Below are 22,191 nucleotides of genomic sequence, written 5' to 3'. Positions count from 1 at the left end.
TGACAAAGGAAGCAGAGATGAGAGAAGGAGGGAGATGGAGAGAGGGAGACATTTGAAGTGCCATGCTGTTGGCTTTGAAGATGGAAGAAGGGGCCTCGAGCCAAGGAATGCAGACAGCCTCTAGGAGCTGGAAAAGGCAAAGAAACATATTCTCCCCAAGAGCCTCCCAAAGGAATCAGCCCCGCCGGTGCCTTGACTTGGCCCGTGAGACTGATTTTGGACTTCTGACCTCCGGGATACAAGATAACAAACTTGTGTTGTTTTAAGCCATTAAATTTGTGAGAGCAGCAATAGGAAACAAATGTACCTATCAACTCGTGACCCTCATTGATTGAAGATGCCTTCCAGGGCACTGTTTCCTCGGTGCTCTGGCAGTGACATGCTCAGGCAGAGAGAGCCTCAGGCCGGCGTGGGAAGGAAGCAGTCTGCAGGGTGCCTCTCAGGGCCAGGGTACCACGGGCCTTGGCTGTGCCTGGACAAAGGATCTGATCAATGGAGTGTGAAAACGTCCTCCTAGACACTTGCAACTAGCTCTTTCGGGTTGTTTCATATGAATAGTCCAGGTTTTCAAACCCCTCTGACTATTCCTTTGCTGTCTCTTCGCCTGGCCCATTCTCTTCTGCTTGGCTTTTAAATGTTGGGGTTCCTTGGCATTATGACCTTGGTTTTGTCCGGTCTTACTCGGTGATAGTTAACTTTATGTGTCAACTTGCCTGGGCCACGTGCTGCTCAGACGTTTGGTCAGACATTATTCTGTAAGTGTTTCTGGATGAGATGAACATCTGAATCGGAAGACTGAGTAAAGCAGATGGCCCTGCCTAAAGTGGGTGGGCCTCATCCAGTCAGTTGACGGCCTGACTAGAACAAAAGGCTGACCCTCCTCTAAGTAAAGGAGAATTCTTCCTTCCTGACTGCTTTCAAGCTGGAACGTTGGTTTTTTTCCTGCCTTTGGACTAAAACTGAAATATCAGCTCTCCTGGGTCTCCAGCTTGCTGATGCACCCTGCAGATCTTGGGATTCGTCAGCCTCTATAATCTCATGAGCCAATTCCTTATAACTAATCTCTTTATATATGAATATCCCATCGGTTCTGTTTCTCTGGAGACCCTGTCTAACATACACTCCATGCTCCAGGGTGATCTCCACTCTTTTGACTTCAGCTGCCATCATTATTCTGGTGAATCCCAAACCTTGGTCTTCAGCCTGGGTTTCTCCATATTTGAATTTTTAACTAACAAAAAAAACATCCCTATGGACATTGTGTAGATACTTTAAGCTCCACATCTTCAGAGTAAACACTGTCATCATCCCTCTGGGAATCTGTTCCTGCTTTCCATAGTCTGTCTTTTTTCACTGCCATGTACTCTGATCTCATTCTCAGTATCTTCAGTGTTGCTCCATCTGAGTTTTTGGTTTCACTTCAGGATTTCTACCACTCAAGGCTGTTGTCCCCCAGTGGAGAGCAATCCTGGAACACAGGACTGAGTTGGAAAAATCCTCAGACCAAGATGGAACTAAGAGATCTGGTTTATTCTCAAATAAAAACACACATGCACACACACACTGGGCAAGCAGGGAGGGGGAGAGAAAAAGACAGATACGTACAGAGAGCAACAGAGCCGTAGAGACACACAGACAGAGTCTGAGAGAAAAAGAAAAAAATGGAGAATAACAGAGACAGAAACCATAGTAGGATATACAAAGACATAGAGGAGAGGGAGACACACACACAGGCAGAGGAAGGAGGACATTTTTTAGAGAGAGGAGACGGGGAGGAGAGGATGGAGAAAGGAGGAGCCAGAATAACAGACAGGTGAGCTGATAGAAACCTCGCCCCAATTTGGGTATACCCTCATCTCCAGAACTTGAAAAAGCCCTACTCTGTGCTCTGATGTGGTCACCCCAGCCCACCGACCCACACCCATCCCCAGAGCGGCATACTGAATGAAAGGCATATGCGTTAGCCATGAATGAATTAGCCATAAATGCCACCTCAGCCTCTCTTTAGCTATGTGGCTTTCAGCACTTTGCTTGAGCTTCATTTTCTCTGTCTAGTAAAATGGGGTATTGATACCTGCCTTGTGAGCTTTTCGTGAGGTGGTCAACACATCTTAATTATCAGCTCAGACAAATCCTCAGTCTCTGGCTGCCATCTGCTCCCCTTTAGTGAAGGGCGTTTATGTCTGAGATATGTATGTCTGAGATGAACATAGCCAAAACAATTTTGTTACTGGAAATAAAGGAAACTGAAAGTACTCTTCTAAATAAACAGGCAGTTTGGGATGCTTTTCAGCCGCAGTCTGTTAAGAACCACCCGTCCTTACAGCTGATAGGCTGGGTGGAGACGTGCCTTACCTGCAGATGTTCTTTGCTCTCTCCTCCGCCCTTTTCCCAGCGGTCGGGCCTGGAGGGGCACGTGGCTGCTCTGGGACTCCTGTGCACAAGAGGGCACTGCTGGCGTGAGAGAGGGAGACAGCCTGCTTTTAATAATCCATGTTTACTTTTTTTCCTGTGTACCTCTCTCCGTGCTAGAAGGAGGCAAGAGGCCTCATTATGTCGCTGTGCTTCAGACTTACATTAAATAAAATTTCAAGAAAGAAAACTAACCAGAACCAGTGGAATTAGAATGAGTCTGTAGCCAGGTGGAAGGGCTGCCACCTCTCCTGTTCCTCACGGCCAGCACTCCACCATTAAACTCCACTTGCAAAGCTTTACAGAGATTTCCTGGCTTCTTTTGGGTGAAACCTGTTTTTTTCATATTTTAAAAGTAGTAAAAAATTATAAATAACTTGGGAAATCCTAAAAATAGCGGGAATAAAAGAAAATAACCCATAATTCTACACCTCATTGAGGAATTCAGCTAATAATTTGACGTACATCATCCCACTTATACCCATAGTATTTTAAACACAAACTTGGGCTCACATTATACATACTCTATTTTTTTATTTGCAATATATAATTTGAACACCACCATGCCATTAAGTATTTTTCTTTAAATAATTTTAATTTTAGTATAATATTCTACTCTGTAGACACAGCCTAAAGTTTTCTTTTCCCTTGAGTGTTTGAACCAATCCCGTATGTTGGATATTGGTGTTGTTTACATGTTCTTTTCTATTATAAATCATGCTGCAGGGAACAGCATTTGAGTAAAATTTGTATGCATATCCATGATTAATTGCTAAAGATACATTTCTTTTATAACTGGAACTTTGGATTAAAAAATTTAAACTTTTTTTAAAGCTTTGGATATCTATTGCAAATTCCTCCCACACCTCCAAAAAGTTGTATCAGTTCATATCCCTTTCATCAGTGTGGTGTTTCTCTATTTTAGAAAACTTTGGTGTTGCCTCTCTTCATAAAGAATCTTCTTTTTGAGGCTGGCCTGGTGGCGTAGTGGTTAAGTTCGCATAGTCTGCTTTCGCGGCCCAGGGTTTGTGGGCTCGGATCCCAGGAGCGGATCTATGCACCACTCATTGAGCCATTCTGTGGTAGGCATCCCACTTATAAAGTAGAGGAAGATTGGTGTGGATGTTAGCTCAGTGACAATCTTCCTCAAACAAAAAGAGGAAGAGTGGCAACAGATGTGAACTCAGGACCAATCTTCCTCACACACACACACACAAGTCAAAGAGTTGTCATTTTAAAAATTATCTTTCTTTCTGTTTGTCTCTTTTTGCTTTTGTGTTCCCTTATCAATTTATATTCCTTAAGTTTTAAAATGATCATTGTATAAAATTTATTTTGACATCACCTTGAAGGTTTTGCTGAGAATCAAAATCATTTACAGAATCCTTATGAAAGAGAATCATGCTTACTCACAAATTGTGAACTCACTTAAAAGCAATAAATGTTCTCTAAAGGAAGGAAGAAATACTTATTAAGCACTTCAGTGTCCAATAACACGTTAAGGACCCTGGCGGATTTCTGAGAAGCACAAGGCATGACCTTTAGGGGTCCCACGTTCTAAGTTGGGAAAACAACCAAGCTCACATACTCTAAAGAACAGCGTTTCCTCAACCTTTTTGAGACCCATGTCCCCCAGAGTACTGTCTCATTATCTTCAGTGTATTGCCCCTCTTGCTAGCCAAGAAGATTCTGTCTCGCTTTCTTCTCTGTAGTTCCTGTTATAAACTACAGAACTGGACCCATTGATCATGCTCTTTCAACTACCCGTACGCATGTGAGCTTCCTGTTTTGGTGTGTGTTCTGTCCCACTGTGGAGGATTACTGCGCTAGAGTATCATCTAAAGCAAGGCTGTGGGGAATGCACTCTAAGAACCTAAGAAATGGACAGTTTACCAGTGAGGCTTGGCTTGATGAGGCCTAAGTTGAAACATTTCTCGTGGCAATGAATTTCCTGCAGTTCAAAAGCCTCTGAGTGCCTCAGACTCCGGCTTGATCTGTGCCTCCCTCTCCTCCTCTCTGAGCTGCCTTATCCTGCCATCCACAAGTAGGCTGCGGCCTTGCTCGCCTCCTCCACGAAGTGCTCACATCAGCATCCCCGCTCCCACCTCTCTTGTTTTGCTCTTTATATTAATTCCCAGGCTATTCCCTGATTCCAGACATCATGCTTCAGAGGTTGAAGTTCTGCCTTGTGCCCCACTAATTAGTTTTCCCACTCTGTCCCTCACTCTCTGTCCCTACGTTGCTGCTTAGCATCCACTTCTCATAGACCTAACTCTTTTCTCACCAGAATTAGGCCCCCATACCTTCTACTGACCCAGTGTAGAACACAATGCCTGGTCCACACAATATGCATAGTAAGTATTTGTTGAGTAAATGAATGAATTGGAAGCATTCTCTTGCTTGAGTTCAACGTTTTTGTCTTGGGCTTAGTTGAGACATGTTAACACAATACTCATATTTCACTTGTCTTCCTCTCTCCCCTCCTTCCCAGATTTCTTGTTTCATTTTCTAGTTTTTCTACACCAAGTACTGTACTAGACACTTTGTATATGTTATTTCTAATCTTCACAACAATCTTGCAAGATAGGTATTACCATCTTTATTTTACATATAAGGAAACTGACGGTCCCAGGGGTTCATTAATTTCTCCAAAGTTCTCAGCGAATCACTGGTTGACCTCACTCCTCCATGGAACCACTCCTAGAATCACAAATCCTTGGCCCCATTCCTAAGGTTCCTGCACATTCTTCTTTTCACCTTCCCACGACCCTGATCTTATCCCGGTGGATCACCAGCATCTTTGCCTGAATCCCAGTTAAGACAAAGGAGTGATGAGGAAAGGACAAACCTGAGAGGTCTTGCCAGGGTCTTGACGTGAGAGATTGAAGCCGGGGAGTGAAGGAAATAGAAGAGCCAAAGGTATCTCCACGTTTTCAACCTGAGAGAGCAGAAGAGTGGCGGTATCACCGGGAACTCTTATTCCTGCAGGTCGTTACATCAGTCAGCGGTTGGATTTCCAGGGGCTGTTGACTCCCTGGTTAACCATGGGCAAGTCTCTTAGCTTCTCTGAGTCTGTTTCCTCTTCTTTTCCCTGAGCATCATCTTACCTGACTCTCATGTCTGTCATTGGTTTGCTGATCAAATGATGCAGTAGGTGTGAACGTGCTTTGTAAGGGGTAAAACTGTACACACATTAGCTGTCACACTGTTGTCAGATATATTATTACTAGACTCAGATTGTAAATGGAGATGCCAACTTCTTGGGTAAAGTGTGTAAATGCCAGGCATCAGCAAACTGTGGTCCGTGGACCAAATCTGGCCTGCTGCCTGTTTTTATATGGCCTGTGAGCAGAGAATGTTTTTTGTGTTTTAATGTGGTTGAAAAAAATTGAAAGAAAAATGTTTGTGACATATGAAAATTCCATGAAATTCAAATTTCAGTGTTCATAAACAAAGTTGACTGGAGCGTAGCCAAACCCATTTATTTATGTACTGTCTCTGGCTGCTTTCTTACCGAAGCAGAGTGGAGTAGTTGTGACAGACATTGTACGACCTGCAAAACCTACAATATTGACTATTTGGCTCTTTGCAAGAAAAGTTTGCGGCCCTAGGAATGCTCCTTTTGGGAGCCATTTCTGGGTCTGCCTGTCTGTGTCCTTCCTTCCTATCTGTTGAAGCTCCAAGAAAGGAAGGGAAATTTAAGGAAATCTTGAATTTTCTTTTTTTACTGATCTCTTTTGTTTGATAATGAAGGTAAAATGAGGATGTGTCTTTTTTCTCCTTTTTGATGCTTTTTAAAAATGAATTTTTATTCAATGATGAAATATTATTATAACTTTAAAGGGCAAGTAAGGATAAAAAACCCTATTACTAACTTCAGACCACCCTTAATTTGGCCATTCTAATGCAGGTTTTCATTTCGGTTGATGCTTCCCTCTATTCTTGGCACACGTGTTTCCAAATGGTTGTAATAATGGTCTACATAACATTTCATAGTTAGTGTAGTCCTTTTTAGTTGGGTCTTATAAATATTACTTGATTATTGCTTTTGTTTTTTCATGGTGGTTGTGTTGTGATGGAATTGTAGTTTGCAAGCTATGTGTAGTTCAGAAATACTTCCTGTTCTTGCCATTGGTCAAATTCTTCTCCAACTATGACAACAAATGCTTCTTTTTGGAACCAGTCCTGGGCAGCCCTGGCTTGCCCATTGCTCCTTCCTATCTTACTCTGTTCTGACTTTGGTTCAAGTGCAGAATTCCCATTGAGCTTTCAAACTGAGAAAGATGAGGAATACAGCTAAGGAGAAAATGTCAGATAGGAAATGAACTTGCTCTTTTAAAGGTGATTTTCTCTCTCCTTCCCCAGACATCCCCCCAAAGCATTCAATAATAATAGAAAATACATTTAGCAAATGAAAATATTCTCTTTTCATCTAGTGAGGATATGGGGGATATGTTTGTACTCTCTGTTACATTTTTAAATAAATAAGAATAAAGCAAGACTATTACTGTCATTATGTTAATACTGTTGACCCTTTAGCAATAAAACCATTGTATCAAATTAACTTAATACCATGAAATATAAGTAAGTTATGAAATTAACTGAATGCAATGAAATATAAGTAAAAAGATGGCTGTTCAAATTTTATTCTCTTATTTTCCCTAGTGAGAAGCTGGATGGAAAAACTAAAAGACAAGGTAAGAGAAGTGTTTTCTTCCTTTGGATTTATCTTAAAGGGCATGGCTTTGTCAAATAAAAGATCTTCAGAGTAATGGAGCTTTAATTCATTATTCTGCTTCTGGTAGTCTGTACAAAGATACAGGGTCACTTCCAGGTGCCCAGCAACAAAGAAGGTCTTCCCTTTAAGTTCCTCCTTGTGTAAACACTTATTCTTTGGAGCACCGTTCATTCTTATGAAGGCAACAACATCTGGTATGCTCCACTGAAGAATATTCCCGACATAGCAAGGGGCAGTTTCTTCTAGGAAATTTTGGGCGTGAAATCCCGTTCTATTTGGTATTTCTTGTCCCAATGCAAAGCTCTTTTAAGGCTGATCTTCCTGAATAAGGAAGAAATGCCTTGGGTGTTGGAAGGCGTTGATTCTTCTGACCCAAGGGCAGACTTGACAGAGAATAAAAGTTTGTGATTGAAAAGCCATCCTTAAACCATAGTGGGGGTTGAGATAAAAACACTTGAACAGCTGAGCACTCGCCTTAGACCCACATTTATGTGGTCTCTCATAGGACTGCTACTTACTAGAGGATAATGAGCTGACCTGTCTGGAATAGCCAACTAGGGAAAAGCGTTTTCCTCTCTTGCATTAATTCTGCCATCTACATCTGAGATTGACAATATTAACTGGCTTCCAGGTTCACATTTTTCATTTTCTTTTAATTTTCAACCCTCTCCAAGTTTTCATTTTTGGTTACTTATAATTTTAAACTGAAAGTATTCATAAAAATATTGATGGAATACTGAATTTCTTGCTGTAGCCTGTCAGATCCCATTACTATAACCCTGCTAGATTTAACTTGGGGTTTAGTTAAATGGAAATCTTTTCAAGTGCCAGATATTGAGTTACCCCCAATTCACTCATCTCAGAATATACTTCTGTTGAAGGCATTCCATAACTTTTTTATTATTTGGGGTCAATTTCCCCCATATTTGAGCGATTAATATTTATCTACAGCTTAATGTTAAAGAATAAAAGAAAACACCCAACTAAAATTATATAATTATATTAATTCTCCTCACTATTATTTTTCTGCTTCTCAGTAAAAATTAGCATAAATGGTTTTTGAGAATAAGAGTATTTTGTATTCATACGTATTAAAAGTGATGTTGAAAAAATTTAAGCCTGTTGAAATGAGTGGAGGCCATTTTGGTATCTGTAATGGGTCTAGTTGCCTAAGGGAGGTATGATCAGATGGCCTGAGCAAGATATGGGGGAAGAAAAGCTCAAAAGTTTAGAACTGGATATGTTTACATTGGTAGTACTTCTTGTTATTTTTCAGGAGAAAATATGATCCAATGAAAAGTAAACAGGCTTTAGTATGTTAATCTAGAAATCCGTATCTCATTGTTTCTATAGAAAATATCCTTCTGAGTTACAAAAATGGATAAAAAATAGACTTAAGAACAAAAATTTTGGCATGTAGCCTGTTTTGAAGTTGGATATTGCAAAATTTTTCACCTGTGTATTTATAGTTTTGTGACCCCATTTAAAAAATGTGTGCAGGTTTAGAGAGACTCTATTTTCTATTCCTGTGGACACTTCCTTCTTGTCTCAAAGCTCTGATACCTTCTCCCTGCTCCTTTTCAGCAAGAGAAATAATCTTTTTGTATGGTCCCTAGTTTTCTGGGTTATTTTGAAATGATCCCAGCCTTCTCTTCATTTTCTTGTCTAGTATTTTTTTAGTTATGTCTTAATTAAAAAATATCAGAAGAAAAATAGTTGAGACTCTAACTGTGGTTGACTTATCCCCACTCCCCTAGTCTTGACATATTACACCCTTATTTGATATGTGTGTTCATATACACACGTATATCTTCCTCTCTCTCTCTCCCCTCTTTCTCTTCATCTACTGAGCTAGCTATCATCTTTAAAGTCTTGTTAGTCATTATCTTCAGAAACTATTTGAGAGCAAAGCTATTGCCTCTTTGATGAAAGTCACAGAATCCCTTAGAACTGAAAACTGAACTACATATTTACCTGGCTCTTCAGCCAAGCCAGGACATTTTCTCAGTTTGGCTTCATTTAGTTGTACTGATATTGGTTTCCCTGGTAATTAGCTGGGCTCTAGAAAGGGTGATGTTCTGAAAAGTTCTGAGTTGTTCCTTTTGTAGTTATTGTGTAGTCTTTCTCTATTAGTTAGGATTAAGATCAGCTATGAATGACAGCCAACCCCAATGACCATGGCTTAACCAAGATAAAAGTTTGTTTGTCTCCCATTTTTGAGCCTGGAGGTGGCAGTCAAGGGTTAATGGGGAGCAGCACTGTGACAGGGGCTCAGGCTCCTTCTGTTTGATGCTCCACCTTCCTTCCCAAGGTCACCTCATGGTCCTGGATGGCACTTCCAATTTAGCTAAGTCCATACTCAAGCCAGAAGGAAGGAGAAAAAGGGGAGGCTAAAGATATTTCTCCTCTCTTAAAAGGGAGGATAAAGGTACTCTGTCATTCTTAAAGGACGGGGGTGGGGTGGGGAGCGGGGCATGGTCAAGGCTCTGTTACCCTCTTAAAGAGCATGTCCTGGAAGTTTCGTGTGCTGCTAACATATCATCTCCTTAGTGACACTTATCACATGGCCACGCCCAACTGCCTGGAAGGCAGGGAGAAGAGTCATTATTCTGTGCCCAGCCCAGGTGGGAGGTTCTGTTGCTCTAGAAGAAAGGGATATGGGAACTTAGGGACAGTCCCTATACTCACGAGATCTTCCTGGTTAAATGTCCAGGTTAGTGATGTTTATTAGGTAAATCCTAACTTGCCAACTGATCTTTTCAACATCTACTTTGCTTCTCAAAACTGAAGATGCATAACAATTTTAGTTGTGTAATAAAGACCAGATTGTTGTCACGTCACCAAGATCATTCTGTTTCGTCTAGATTTAGGAAATAATCTAGAAAACGGATGACCTAGACTATACTTCAGTGATTCTCATGTGTAGTCTCGAGCAGCAGCATCAGCATCACCTGGGGACTTGTTAGAAATACACAGTTTTGGGCCCACCCCAGACCTGCTGAGTCGGAAACGCTGGGAATGGAGCCCAACAGTTTGAGCTTTAACAAGTCTTGCAGGTGATTCTGATGCATGCCCAAGTTTGAGAACCACTGTTGCATAGAAATTGTAAGGGCACCATCCTAATTCAGCAGACTTACGTATCATTTGGTTTTCTTATAGCTTTCTTGAAAACAGGTGTTTCTGAACAAATACATTATCCTAAGAAGGAATATCTTTCTCATAAATGTAAAACAAACAAACAAAAACCAGGTACATCTAGTAATATTTTGCTTATATTTAAAAATTTTTAAACTTTTTATTTGGAAATAATTTCAACTATGCAGAAAAGACACAAGAATACGAATAACACAGGGGGCCAGCCTGGTTGCGCAGTGGTCAAGTTTGTGTGCTCCGCTTCAGCGGGCCAGGGTTTTCTGTTTCAGAGCCCAGGCACAGACCTACACACCGCTCATCAAGCCATGCTCTGGTGGCATCCCACATACAAAATAGAGGAAGATTGGCAATAGATGTTAGCTTGGGGCCAATCTTCCTCACCAACAAAACCAAACCAAAAGAATAGCACAAAGAATACCCTTATGCCTTTTCCCCAGATACACTTATTATTAATATTTTACCCCTTTTGTGTTATCATTGCTGGCACTGTCTCCCCATCTCTGCCTCCTTTTTTCTGAGCCATTTGAGGGAGAGTTGCACATATCGTGATGTTTTACCCCAAATACTTCAGTGTGTATTTCCTACAAATGGGAATATTCTTTTAGCAAACCGTAGAAGGGTTGTCAGTTGAGTACATTTGACATCAATACTGTACTTTTATCTAATCTTCCATGCATATTTTGGTTCTTTAATGACCCAAAATGCCTTTTAGAAAAGCGTTTTTCTCCTCCAGTACAGGATCTAGTCTAGGGTCATAGAACACGTTTAGTTGTCATGATTCTTTAGTTTCCTTTAATTTGGAACATTCTTATAGCTATCTTTTGTCTTTCTTGACACTGACATTTTTTAAGAATATAGACCTTTTAAAAAAATAGAATATTCTTCATTTTAGGTTTATTGGACATTTTCTCATGGTTAGATTCGAGTTTATAAATTCTCGGTTGGAATATAGACAGGTGCGGTTGTGTGACACGTGGAGGCACATGTACATCCAATAATTCTAAACAGAGAAAAGTACTAGGCAGAATTTATGACTTAAAAAATATGTACATGCAGCATACTTGCTTTTATGTTTGCAGGAAACAAGGGGCAATTCTAAAAGAAAAGCTTATTTTTAGTTAGTTTTGGAAGAGAAATGGTTAAATTACATTTGAGGAGGCAAGGTTGGTTTTTTTCCTATCTTGTAATTTACATGTAATTTCAAAGCACAGGCAGATGCCACACAAACAGACACACAGATAAACACACACATATACAATAGGGGACAAAAAAGAGAGAAGAGAGAGAGTTATCAACTGAATTTTTGTGAAGCCTACATGATTTAAAGGTCTAGAAAAGAGAAGTCTAAATATGTAAACAAGAAATATGGAAAGAGTAACATATTTTGTAATATTCATGTTATTGGTGTAGGGTTAAGTTACATTGCATGAGGAGACCCACACAAATGTTGATCAAGTTGAGCTTCCAAAAGCTCAAAAACCATCCTTTGAATGTCCAGCTCTGTGAAGTCTAATCCACTGAGCTGAAAGTTGATCATATTTCAACACGTGTTTGTATTTCCATGCACTGGGGATGGTAATTCACAAAAGATGTTCACAGTTCTGGTGAGAGCACTAAAACTTTGCTGTTGCCCAGCGATTTCCCACATGGAAAATTACAGACTTTCATAAGGCTTACATGGATCTGAGAGAACTCGAGAAAAAGTTTGGGTTTCTGTAAAGCATATTAATTTGTTGAAAAATGACTGGGCTTTGCTTCTTGGGGAAAACACTTAGTATGCTGATGAACAATGCTATTGTTCTCAGATTAATGGAAAAATTTCCATATTCTGCCCTAACTCGACGCTCTGGAAAGCAGAACCAGTGAGTGAGCCAACTGTGTGCAAGAAGAGGATGCAGTTTTGTAAGGTCTTGTCTGTTCCTTTGATTTGCTTCTAGAAGTGCTGGGAATGCATCACTGCCTGCATATTTCAGCACTTTTGGGAAAACTTATTCTCTGTCCTCTGTTTTTGGCTCATCTGAAAGATACAAGAAATAGTTTGTACTGTATTAGAAGTTTTCGAATTAGTCAAATAAATGAGCAGACTCATCACCCCCCCCACCAAAAAAATAATACCTGTCTAAAGTATATATTACAGCTTTTAAGATTTTTAATTGTGTATATATTTTGTCTTGATAGGCTTCTAGAAGGGGCCTTCTTGGAAGGCACACCAGTGTCATGTTGCCCCATGAAGGGTTCCAGTCAGTACCTACCCTGCTAGCCCTTAGATGTCTCATTGGCCAAGATACAGGGAGCAGCCTTAGTGCGATGGTCTGACCCTCAGCTTGGGTAGGTCCCGAGCTACTTGCACAAGCCCAGGGATGTGTGGAGATCACGCTGCTGTCTCAGACCCAGGTAGCCATAGTGACACCCTGGGGACATTGGAGACATACATGAGTTGATACCTCTGGACTCTTTTGGTCTTGTCCACTGGGCAGATGATTACTTTGTATAAATTAATTCATCCACTTTATGTGCACACTCTTTCCTCGTCTTTGTCTTTTTCTGCCTGGGCTCCAACATCTGGCATCCTTCCTCTTTCCTTTCAGGTCTGTCTCTTCCCTCTTGTTTCCAGAAGCTGTCACCTGTTACTCACTTGCAGGCATGTTCCTCTTTCCTTTCTTACTGTAATGCAGCTGTGATCATGAGAGAAGACCACCAATGTCAAGGCTCTCCTTTTGCCCTCCAAGAAACACAATATTCCAGAGAGTACTTCAGCTCCCTTGGCCCTCAACTCAGGCTGATATTTCCAATTTATAGCATCTAAATAGTCCTGGCATTCTCAGAAGCTTACTTCATCCGTCTTTAATCAAATTATATTTCTGTCACCAAAACCTGATGTTGACAAATGTGCATAAGCAAGTTGCTGGAGGTGCCACTAGGTCTGGCTGATTTATTTCAGTACTTCTTCTAAGTATTTAAAATATCCAAAAATAGTCATACCTCTCTCTCTGTTGCCTTCTCCCTAAAAAGTAATGGTGTTCTAGGTGCTATTTTATAGCAAAGCAGACAGGAGAATTCAGTGTGTCTAAAAACCTGCTGCCATCCAGCAGAAATGAGAAACCCTGGGTGGTGGTCTGTTTAGCATTCTAATGCGTGTTTCCTTTTCTGTGCAGGCTGGCTACATGTCTGGGATGCTGGTGCCTGTAGGCGTTGGGATAGCTGGAGCCTTGTTCATCTTGGGAGCGCTCTATAGCATTAAGGTTATGAATCGCCGAAGGAGAAATGGCTTCAAAAGGCATAAAAGAAAGGTATGGAACCAACAACAGTAAAACCTAATCAGTTTCAGAACATTCTTTGCTTTTCTAATTTGCTTAATAAAGCACACGAGGCTTAATGATGCATGAATGGTATTGACGTGCCCAGTGGTTTGGATTAGCTGCTGCAGCTGCTGCCTCGGCTCCGTTTATTAGCATGTCTTGTAAGGGAGGCCTGTTTCTTATAGCTCAGCTCTGCCGCAGCAAGAGTTTAATGCTGTTCTATTTTCTTTCTCCAGCAGAGAGAATTCAACAGCATGCAAGATCGAGTCATGCTCTTAGCTGACAGCTCTGAAGATGAATTTTGAATTGGACTGGAGTTTAATTGGAATATTCAATGATGTTATTATTTTATTTTTTATTTTGGGTCAAAGGAAGAACAGCATCCTGCCACTTTGCTGCTGTCAGGCCATCAGTCCCATTAGCTGCTGGGTAGTAGATTTTTCTTGTACTGAGCAGAAAAGGCATGCTCTATAACTAAATGTAATATGCAGTGTTTGTTTTTATTCTGCAGTCAATTTTCCACAACCATGGGCTACAACTCATCAATATGCAGCACACATGTTGTTCAGTAGGAGTTGCTCAGTTAGGCAGAGGAAATGTTTTGTATTTTTCCACTGTGTCTTTTCCTTAGTTTGAATTTCCTGCACTAAGTATAACAATTATTGCTGCCAAGGCACGCTTGACTCCAAAATGGAAACCTCAACTAAGAATACCTTGTGATGCCTGCACGCCACCTGATTGAAGCCAGAGGCTTGTGGGCCGTGGTACACACTGCATTTGCATCAAAACCAGCAGCAGCTCAGAATGAAATCTTTTTTGTCAAGAAGATCTGTCGGCACATTAGGATTATATGTAGCTTTGTATGTATCTTGCATTACATGCTTGAGTCTCCCAGTTTTATTATTTTCCACCCTCTGTTTTATTCTCATTCTTGTCAAGGGAAAAAATGCCCCAGAAGTAATATATTAATTGACTGTCAGTCTTAACATAAGCTTTCTTTCTTAAATACTGTGAGTGAGTCAACAGACCCATTGATAGATTCTTACATGTTTATCGGTAAGAGCTGTTCTTTTTGTCTAACACTTGACTTTGTCAAGAAGAAATGAGGAAGAAATCAAGAAGAAAATGAGGTTAGGTAAGCTCCAAGAGCCTTTACCTCTGCCGTTTGGCTCTGTGCTTGCATGGCCATAATTCTGAATTGTTCAGAGCATTGCTTTTCTACACCTGTGGTCTTGGCCATGGAATGAGTGGGCTGCCAATGATCCTTATTTGGCTTTATTAGAAAAACAGTCATTCTGTAGTAGAAGCAGGCTCAGTGGCCAGAATCCTGGCACATGATGGAACTTATGAAAAACCAGCCTCTCTCATGGCATCCTACTTTGGGGATGTTGGACTATGTTAGATCATTTCTCATTCCCCTTGGAATGTAATTCTTTGCCCTGTCTTCTGAATCTGGGTATTTGGGACTTTCAGTAAGTTGAGTGTTTGGGTGAAGACTTGGCTTGTTTCCACGGAAGGATAAAGGTTACTAATAACACTGTCCATAGTGCTTTCGACTATGGAGAACTTGTTCGCATTTATTAGAGCCTGCTCTACTCTATTCAAGGCAAGCCGCAGTTATTCCTCTTGAGTGCTGGGCGAGCTGGGATGTATGTGTTTATTCTCCCGTTTGATTGGAGACAGAACTGAAGCAGAGAAGTGAAATGATTATCCAGAGTTATACCCAGGAAGAATCAGGACTGGAACCCATTGGACTCAAAACCACATACCCCTATCTTCAGGTCAGTGCCCTTTCCGCATACTTTGGAGGCATTGACATTTCAGAGTCCTTCTTTAAAACCAAGGTTCTGAGGAAATAGCAACTTGGCTAAGGAACATTTCATGTGAGTTTCTGTTTTTTTGTTAAATGAGTGATAATCTTTCTAATTTCCACACAAGTTCTTTCCCCTCCCACCTCAGCTATTTCCCTTACAATCACATAAATTTAAGTGCTAGGGAATTAAAAGAGAACCTTTTCTAGAATCTGTGCTTGAATGATAGCTGGCTTACAAGAATGTTTTTATCAAATAATTTTAGGGTTTTTTTGGCCAAGAAATGTAAAGAAATGTGTGAAATTGATCAAGAGAAATGAAAAGCTCTGAACAGTCAAAATAGAAGTTAGCAATTGACAGGTAAGTTCAAGGTCAGATTTTAAAAATAGAATTCAGAACCATGACACTCATATGTAATTTGTAATTTCACGAGTAGACACTTCCTGATTTTGCATAAGGTACATCTTCCTTTTCTCAGAGCAGCCCCTTGCTGTAAGTACTCCTGAGGGTAGGAGGAGGTGAGCATGATGTGGCATTGCTGTCTTTGTATTCTCAACAAGCTGTTAATAGAGAACACACAATAGGCCACTTCATTCAGTGACACATGGGTGACACTAATGGCCATGAGAGAAAGGGTTCCTCTTCTGTCCCTCATGTCTTTTTCTCTTTTCAAGAAGACAGTGCTCTTCTTTTAAACCTCTTTAGTTTTTCCTCTCCCATAAGCTGCTTCTTTCAGTAGCTGCTGGCTTAATTTATATGCAATATTTGGAGTTAATTAGTATCCCAGGGAAACAGATTCCCTTAGCAATGCCTTAGCCTTGGCTGCAACTCACAAACTGCCTCAGATGTAATCTTCCAGAAACATTTTCTTAAAGTACCTGTATCTCTTACATAGGGCAAAAAGGTTGTGGAGAAAATTTTAAAGCAGAGTTTTAGAACATATTTAAAGTAGTTTCAGCACAGTCAATCAAAGATGGTTCTTTATTTTGTTGTTTTTTTTAAAGGCTATGACTTAAAAGTCAAAACCTTATAGAGATATCAGAAAATAATATAGAGGAATATAGAACATTCTGAATGCCTAGTGCTTCTCTCCATGTTTCTCTAGATGGCTTCTTCAAGTGGAAGTAGAAATGAAACCCCTTGTTTGGAATCATATTCACAGCTTAAGGGAGAAGCATCAAGTCCTCCACAGGCATCCTGATTTTGTGGCTATGAATAATCAATGTTCCTAACAGTTGCCGAAAAGCAGCTTTTGGGAACAAGATATATTATTTGGCACAGGGTTTTAGCTGCAAAGCCTTTTGGCAAGAAAAGCTTTGTTATGACCACAGGTAAATCTGAAGAGGCAAGATTAGAACTGAGGAAAAACGTCTTTGCTTTTTAGCATATATGAAGGAATAGTTACAAGGGAAGAAATACAGGTAGAAGAAGATGGAAGGAAAATCATAATACAAGGCAGATGTAAAAATGGCACAAAACATTAGAATGTTCTAGAGGAAGTGAAAATTCTGAATGGACTGATGCTTGGAAAAATGATAAAGGCAAGCAAAGAGAAGAATGCAAGTGAGGTAGACCGTTAGCAGAGGAAGGGCTGTAAAACTACACAAATCTATTTGTCTCTGTCCTTTCCATCAAAGAAAATTACTCTGCTCTACATAGAATGGACATGGGTGGGAGGGAATTGAGGTCCAAGATTGATGAGGAGATGAAATGAAAGGTGCCTGGTTACTTCAAATGAGCTGAAACTCAGTTAAATCTCTTTCCTAATTATGTAGAGTTCAAAGGACTGAATATCGATTTCTAGGAATAAGAAATAATTTGAAGACAAATAATATTGTTCATTTAATAAAAGCCCCTTCCTTGTACATTTAGCACCCCCCAGAAGACACTCGCCTCCTTTTTTGGAGGAAGCTGTTAGACTGATAAACTGGGGATGGTCTGAGGAGAGACATTAATTATTTGCTCTAATAATTATCGACCTTGGTAGTCAATATAGCTGGGAACATAATTCTGTTGCTTAAATTCTACATGCATAAAAATAATCAGCATTTATTTTATAAGCCACTGTTAGCTATGTAAATGTATTGGGGTTATCCTATTTTGGGTAATAGGTATATCTCATTCCCTATTAGCCCAAATTTCTATTATGTGAATATAGGATAGAAGGCAGGAAGGAAGGGGAAATTTCCCCCAGGAAACAGCAGCAAAAGCACAAAGAAACAAATCATATGCTCCCTTGTTCTAATTTGTTTAAAAAGACAATATTGGGGGAAAAAAACCCATCTCAAATCTTCCATAGTAAGGGAAAGATCCTACTTTCCCTCCTCAAAAAGCAGCAGGGAACAATAATACAAGTGATGATCATTAATGATGTATAATATAAATTCTCACTCAAAGATTGCACTCTCCAGATTTGAAGTTCAAGACTGATTTGCCTGAGAGGTGTTTTCTATTGTGGGATAAGGATGGAGGAGATGAGAAGGAGTAGAAACAGATGAACTGACTGCGGGGGGAGAAATCCTCTTTTTCTTCTTGAAGTTCATAGGTGTGGAAACAGAGTGCAGGCAGAATGGAAGGCAAAGGGAGTGCTCACTTGGATTATTTTATCATCTTTCAGGTAGACAGCTCGTCTGCTCTCGTCTCAAAAGACTGAACTTGGTGTCAGGTCAGGAAACTGGGATTTTTATTAACTGGTGTCCTGTGCTTCTCAATATTTTCTTCCTAATTCACAGTGAAATGAAGGATGGGACCAGTAGCATCTGAAATGCTTCTCCAATTTTAGGCCTTGCAGAACAGCCACCGAGTTTGGGCAGTTTCAGATTTTTCATGAGCAGGCAGACCAAAACACACCTAGGAAAGTACAAGGACAGTCTTCCAAAATCAGAAAGATGTTTGGATACCAGATGATTCAAGCCCTTTCTCTCCCAAAAAGGAATTTTGATACAAAACCTCCAATGGTTAGTTTCCGTTATTTCCTTCTTTATGTAAGACATAAAGGAAAGGAGACGAAACCTGAAATGGTTCAGTAATTGAATCGATCAGATCCTAAAGGTCTGTGTCAAGGGGAGTGAAGATGGCTAGAGAGTCTCTTTGGCAAACCAGGAGCACTGTGAGATTATTACTTCTTACTGAATCAGTATTTACTGAATGTCTTTTATGCGTCGGGCAGTGTGTTAAGAGCTGGGGAAGAAGGATAGCAAGACACGGTCCATGACCAGAAGGAGCTTACGGACTAACAGGGAGGGAGTAAATGAGCCGTTTCATCATGGGGACGTGATGGGATCCAGAAGAGGATCCGAGCCTGCCGAGATTGGGGATGTTTCTCCAGAGCTGATAGCATCAAACCTGAGGCCAGAGGGATGAGTAGCGTTAGTCAGGTAAAGGGGAGAATGGGATGTGTGTTCCAGCCAGGGGAAGCACATGTGCAGAAGCTGGCAGTGAGAGATCATGGACAGTTAAGCGGTTCAGTGTGGCTGGAGCGCTGGGTACTCTAGGGGAGGGGGGGTTGCTGGGGATGGGGGGAAGATGCAGCGTGGAATACGAGGCTGATTCTGAAGGGTCTGCTAGGTCATGCCAAGGAATTAGGACTTCATTTTGAGAGCAGTTAGAAGTCATGGAAGGGAATGAGGCTGAGAAGATCAGGGCTGAGTTCATGGGAGACCGGACTGGCAAGATTAAAGTAGGGTCAAGGATGCCAGTCAAGGGCAAGTGCAGCAACGGGGGTGAGAGATGACTGTGGCCTGGACCAAGGCTGCAGGAGTGAGTGTGGCAGGGAGGACGGGTTGCAGAGGTGTTCAGGGCCGGGAAGCAGTAGGACTCGGGGTTGGTTAGATGGGGAGATGAGGGAAAAGACGGTGGTTAAAGCTGACCAGATTTGAGGCACTTTTGAGGCCCTCGAGATATCATGGAGTCCAGTGTGTTGTCCTCTGGAGGGACTGACCCTGTGCTATCCCAGCATATCCAGCCTAGAAAAATAACCTGCAACAATGGGCAAGAGCAGCAGTGGAGGCGAGAGATGACCGTGGCCTGCACCAAGGCTGCAGGAGTGAGTGTGGCAGGAAGGAGGGGCTCTGCAAAAACTGAATAGGCAGCTTTAACTTTCTACAGAGTGCAAGTATGTGGTCATTCTCTGTAAGTCTTGATAGCAGGTTCCAAAGAAATAACTTTGAATTTAATAGAACTTCAATGAAACATCTGGGAAAACCGTCCAAATATCTTTAGGTGATTATAGTCTGGCTTTGGCTGAGCCCTAGGTGTGACTGACTAGCTAGGATCTGGTTGATTCTCTTGATTGGTAAAGACTCATGTGAGAGTTTTTAATTCTTTGACATGAGAACCAAAGCTCGGTATCTTGTTTTTTTGAGCACAAATTTAAGAGCTTCTCTCAAGGCTGGTCCCTGTGAGGATGATGTTGGGGTTTGAGGTGCAGCCTGGAGACTCGTGAGCAATGTGGGCCCCATGTCCCAGGGTTGAGTGGCTTCTGTGGCCTTTGGATAGTTGTCATGAACAATTGTCAAGAAGTTTATCTTCCTTAGCATATGAAAGATAAAGCAAGCTTTCCTCGATTGCCATCACAGCACAAGGCCGCATTCTGGAGGGCTCAGGGCAACAATGTAGAATTGAGGAGATGCCGAAAAGCATAAGAAGAATACATTATCGCTTCTGTCCCACACCTGGAGATAACCATGGTTAACATTTTGGTTTCTATTTTTCTAATCTTTTTCCTGTGGAGTTATGATGTGTTATATATACATACTTTTATTTTTACACAAAATCAGGATTATAATTTACATGCTATCTTGTTACCTCCCTGTAGCTACAATTTCTCATGGTTTTAAAAGGAATAAAGAGAAGGAAAAGAGCTTGTGAAAATCCTCAAGTTGTATTTGAATGAAGAAGCTGTTTTGTTCTCATTAAGATTTATCTGTTGTTTGATTGTTCATGATGCCCAGTTACCTCAAGCCGCTTCCAGATGATGTTAAATGAAAATATAACAGAAAGAAGAAAACTCTCCATAAACACAACGCCTGTGGTCAAACGTCATACCCTTGTGCCCTGAGGGACCGGAGAATACTTTCCTGTCTCTGCCTTTCTCGCCAAAGCAAAAATTAGAAGCTTTCGTAATTAGACAGTGAGACTGAATAACCATGAGTGTGGATAATATGTAGTATTGTGAGACGTATTGGGCAAAAGTACACTTACTGTCGTGACCTAAACTGATTAAAGGCTCGTTCAGTTCAGTTTTCTTGAATCTAATTAATATGTTTTTGTCATTTATTATTATAGTGCACACATATTATCTGTATTTGATTTCACTTGGCTAAAATTAAATGAGCAGATGTTGCCTGTTGTGTCCATTGTCCCCTTCTCTCTGTCATTGTTAAAAAGAGTAAGCGCAGCTTTTCACACCCCCCTTCCCGTCTTCTCCACTGGACGCTCTTCATCCAGCCTCTCTCCATCCCTCTTAGCTCCAAAGGGTCTGCAAATAAAGTGGGTACGAGCTGATGCAATAGGATTTGCCTCAGTAAATAATGTTTTTGTTACCTTAGTTTTACGTCTTTTAAGAAAAATTTTAAGTATCTGTAAAAACACTTAATGAAGCCTGGTGGTCCATATGACCAGGACCTTTGCAAGCATCTCCACTAGCCCACACTCCTCCACATTTCTTGCACAGACTAGGATATGAAATTAAATAAAGCACATGATAAAGCCCTGTGAACTTTATTCTAAAAATATTTTCTTGGGGTACGAAAGTGAATTCTTGTTCACACGATATTATTAGATTGAAATAGGATGGAGTAAGCACTTGGCGAACAGTCTGAATCTTCACTGGGAGGACCATGCTGTTCAGGACACATTTCTGTTCAAGTTTAGCGTCCAGAGTCAGTCAAAGGCAGCTGGGAGAAAATTTTGCAAATAAATGAACTAAAGTCTTATTTATTTTTTATTATAAGCAATGAAGGTCTTTTTAAAGTTCATTTATGGGGAATTATTGCATAGGCTAATTTTAGGCTATGTAAATAAAATGTGAATTTAAAAAATCTTAGTGAAATTCACATTTATTTTTATTTGGTGATAATAAAATCTTGAACTTTTATTACATTTATGGAGCTCTGCTGCTGAATGCTGTGCTCAGTGCTTCACAAGGATAACCTCACCTAATTCGCATGGAAACCCAGTGTAGTGGGCTCTCTGGGTCACCAGTAACTCTACTGATGGCAGATATCTCACTTGTAATAAACATCCTTGACAACAGAAACGTAAAACAGGCCCTCTAATAAATGCTTTGTTGACTGTGTTCCTTGCAGTGGAGACTACGTAGCACAGGGCTTCAGCCATGATTTTGCTTCCATTTGTAAAATATTTAATCTTTGTTGTGTTAGCTCACATTGAACATTGGCTTTGGGGCAGTGTCGTGGTCAGCCCAGGCTGCTTTAACAAGGTACTGTAGACCAGGCGGCTTAAATAATAGACTTGGTTCTGAGATCAGGGGGCCAGCATGGGTGGGTTCTGGTGAGAGGCCTTTTTCCACTTTGTAGACGGCTGCTTTCTTGCCAGACCCTCACACGGTGGAGAGAGAGACCTCTGGGTGTTTCTTCTTCTTCTTCGAAGGGCACTAATCGCATCCTGGGGACTCCACCCCCATGTCCTCATCTAAACCAAACATCTCCTGAAGGCCCCACTTTCTAATACCATCAGATTGGGGTTAGGGCTTCAACATAGGAATTTTGTGGGGACACAAACATTCAGTCCATAACGAGGCAGATAGATAATCTAT

General features: G+C 40.8%; 1 protein-coding gene across 3 annotated transcripts in view; it reads left to right on the top strand.

Moving 5' to 3' along the window:
* The window catches only part of ARMH4 (armadillo like helical domain containing 4), a 173,015-nt gene extending 152,289 nt beyond the window's left edge, over positions 1-20,726 (top strand). For 2 of the 3 annotated variants that reach the window (XM_046646980.1, XM_046646979.1), the window contains 3 exons: positions 7,078-7,109; positions 13,459-13,593; positions 13,839-18,963. In XM_046646980.1, coding sequence (XP_046502936.1) covers positions 7,078-7,109; positions 13,459-13,593; positions 13,839-13,907 — 236 coding nt within the window. In that variant the 3' untranslated portion in view covers positions 13,908-18,963. Of the gene's footprint in view, positions 1-7,077; positions 7,110-13,458; positions 13,594-13,838; positions 18,964-20,365 lie in introns of those variants that run through there. The other variant, XR_006886277.1, reaches the window with a different exon arrangement.
* The last annotated feature ends 1,465 nt before the right edge of the window (positions 20,727-22,191 follow it).

This window comes from Equus quagga, chromosome 20 (genome assembly GCF_021613505.1).
Source record: "Equus quagga isolate Etosha38 chromosome 20, UCLA_HA_Equagga_1.0, whole genome shotgun sequence".
In the NCBI taxonomy this organism is placed as follows: domain Eukaryota; kingdom Metazoa; phylum Chordata; class Mammalia; order Perissodactyla; family Equidae; genus Equus; species Equus quagga.
Note: the sequence above shows the minus strand (reverse complement) of the source record. Positions and strands in the feature narration are given on the sequence as shown.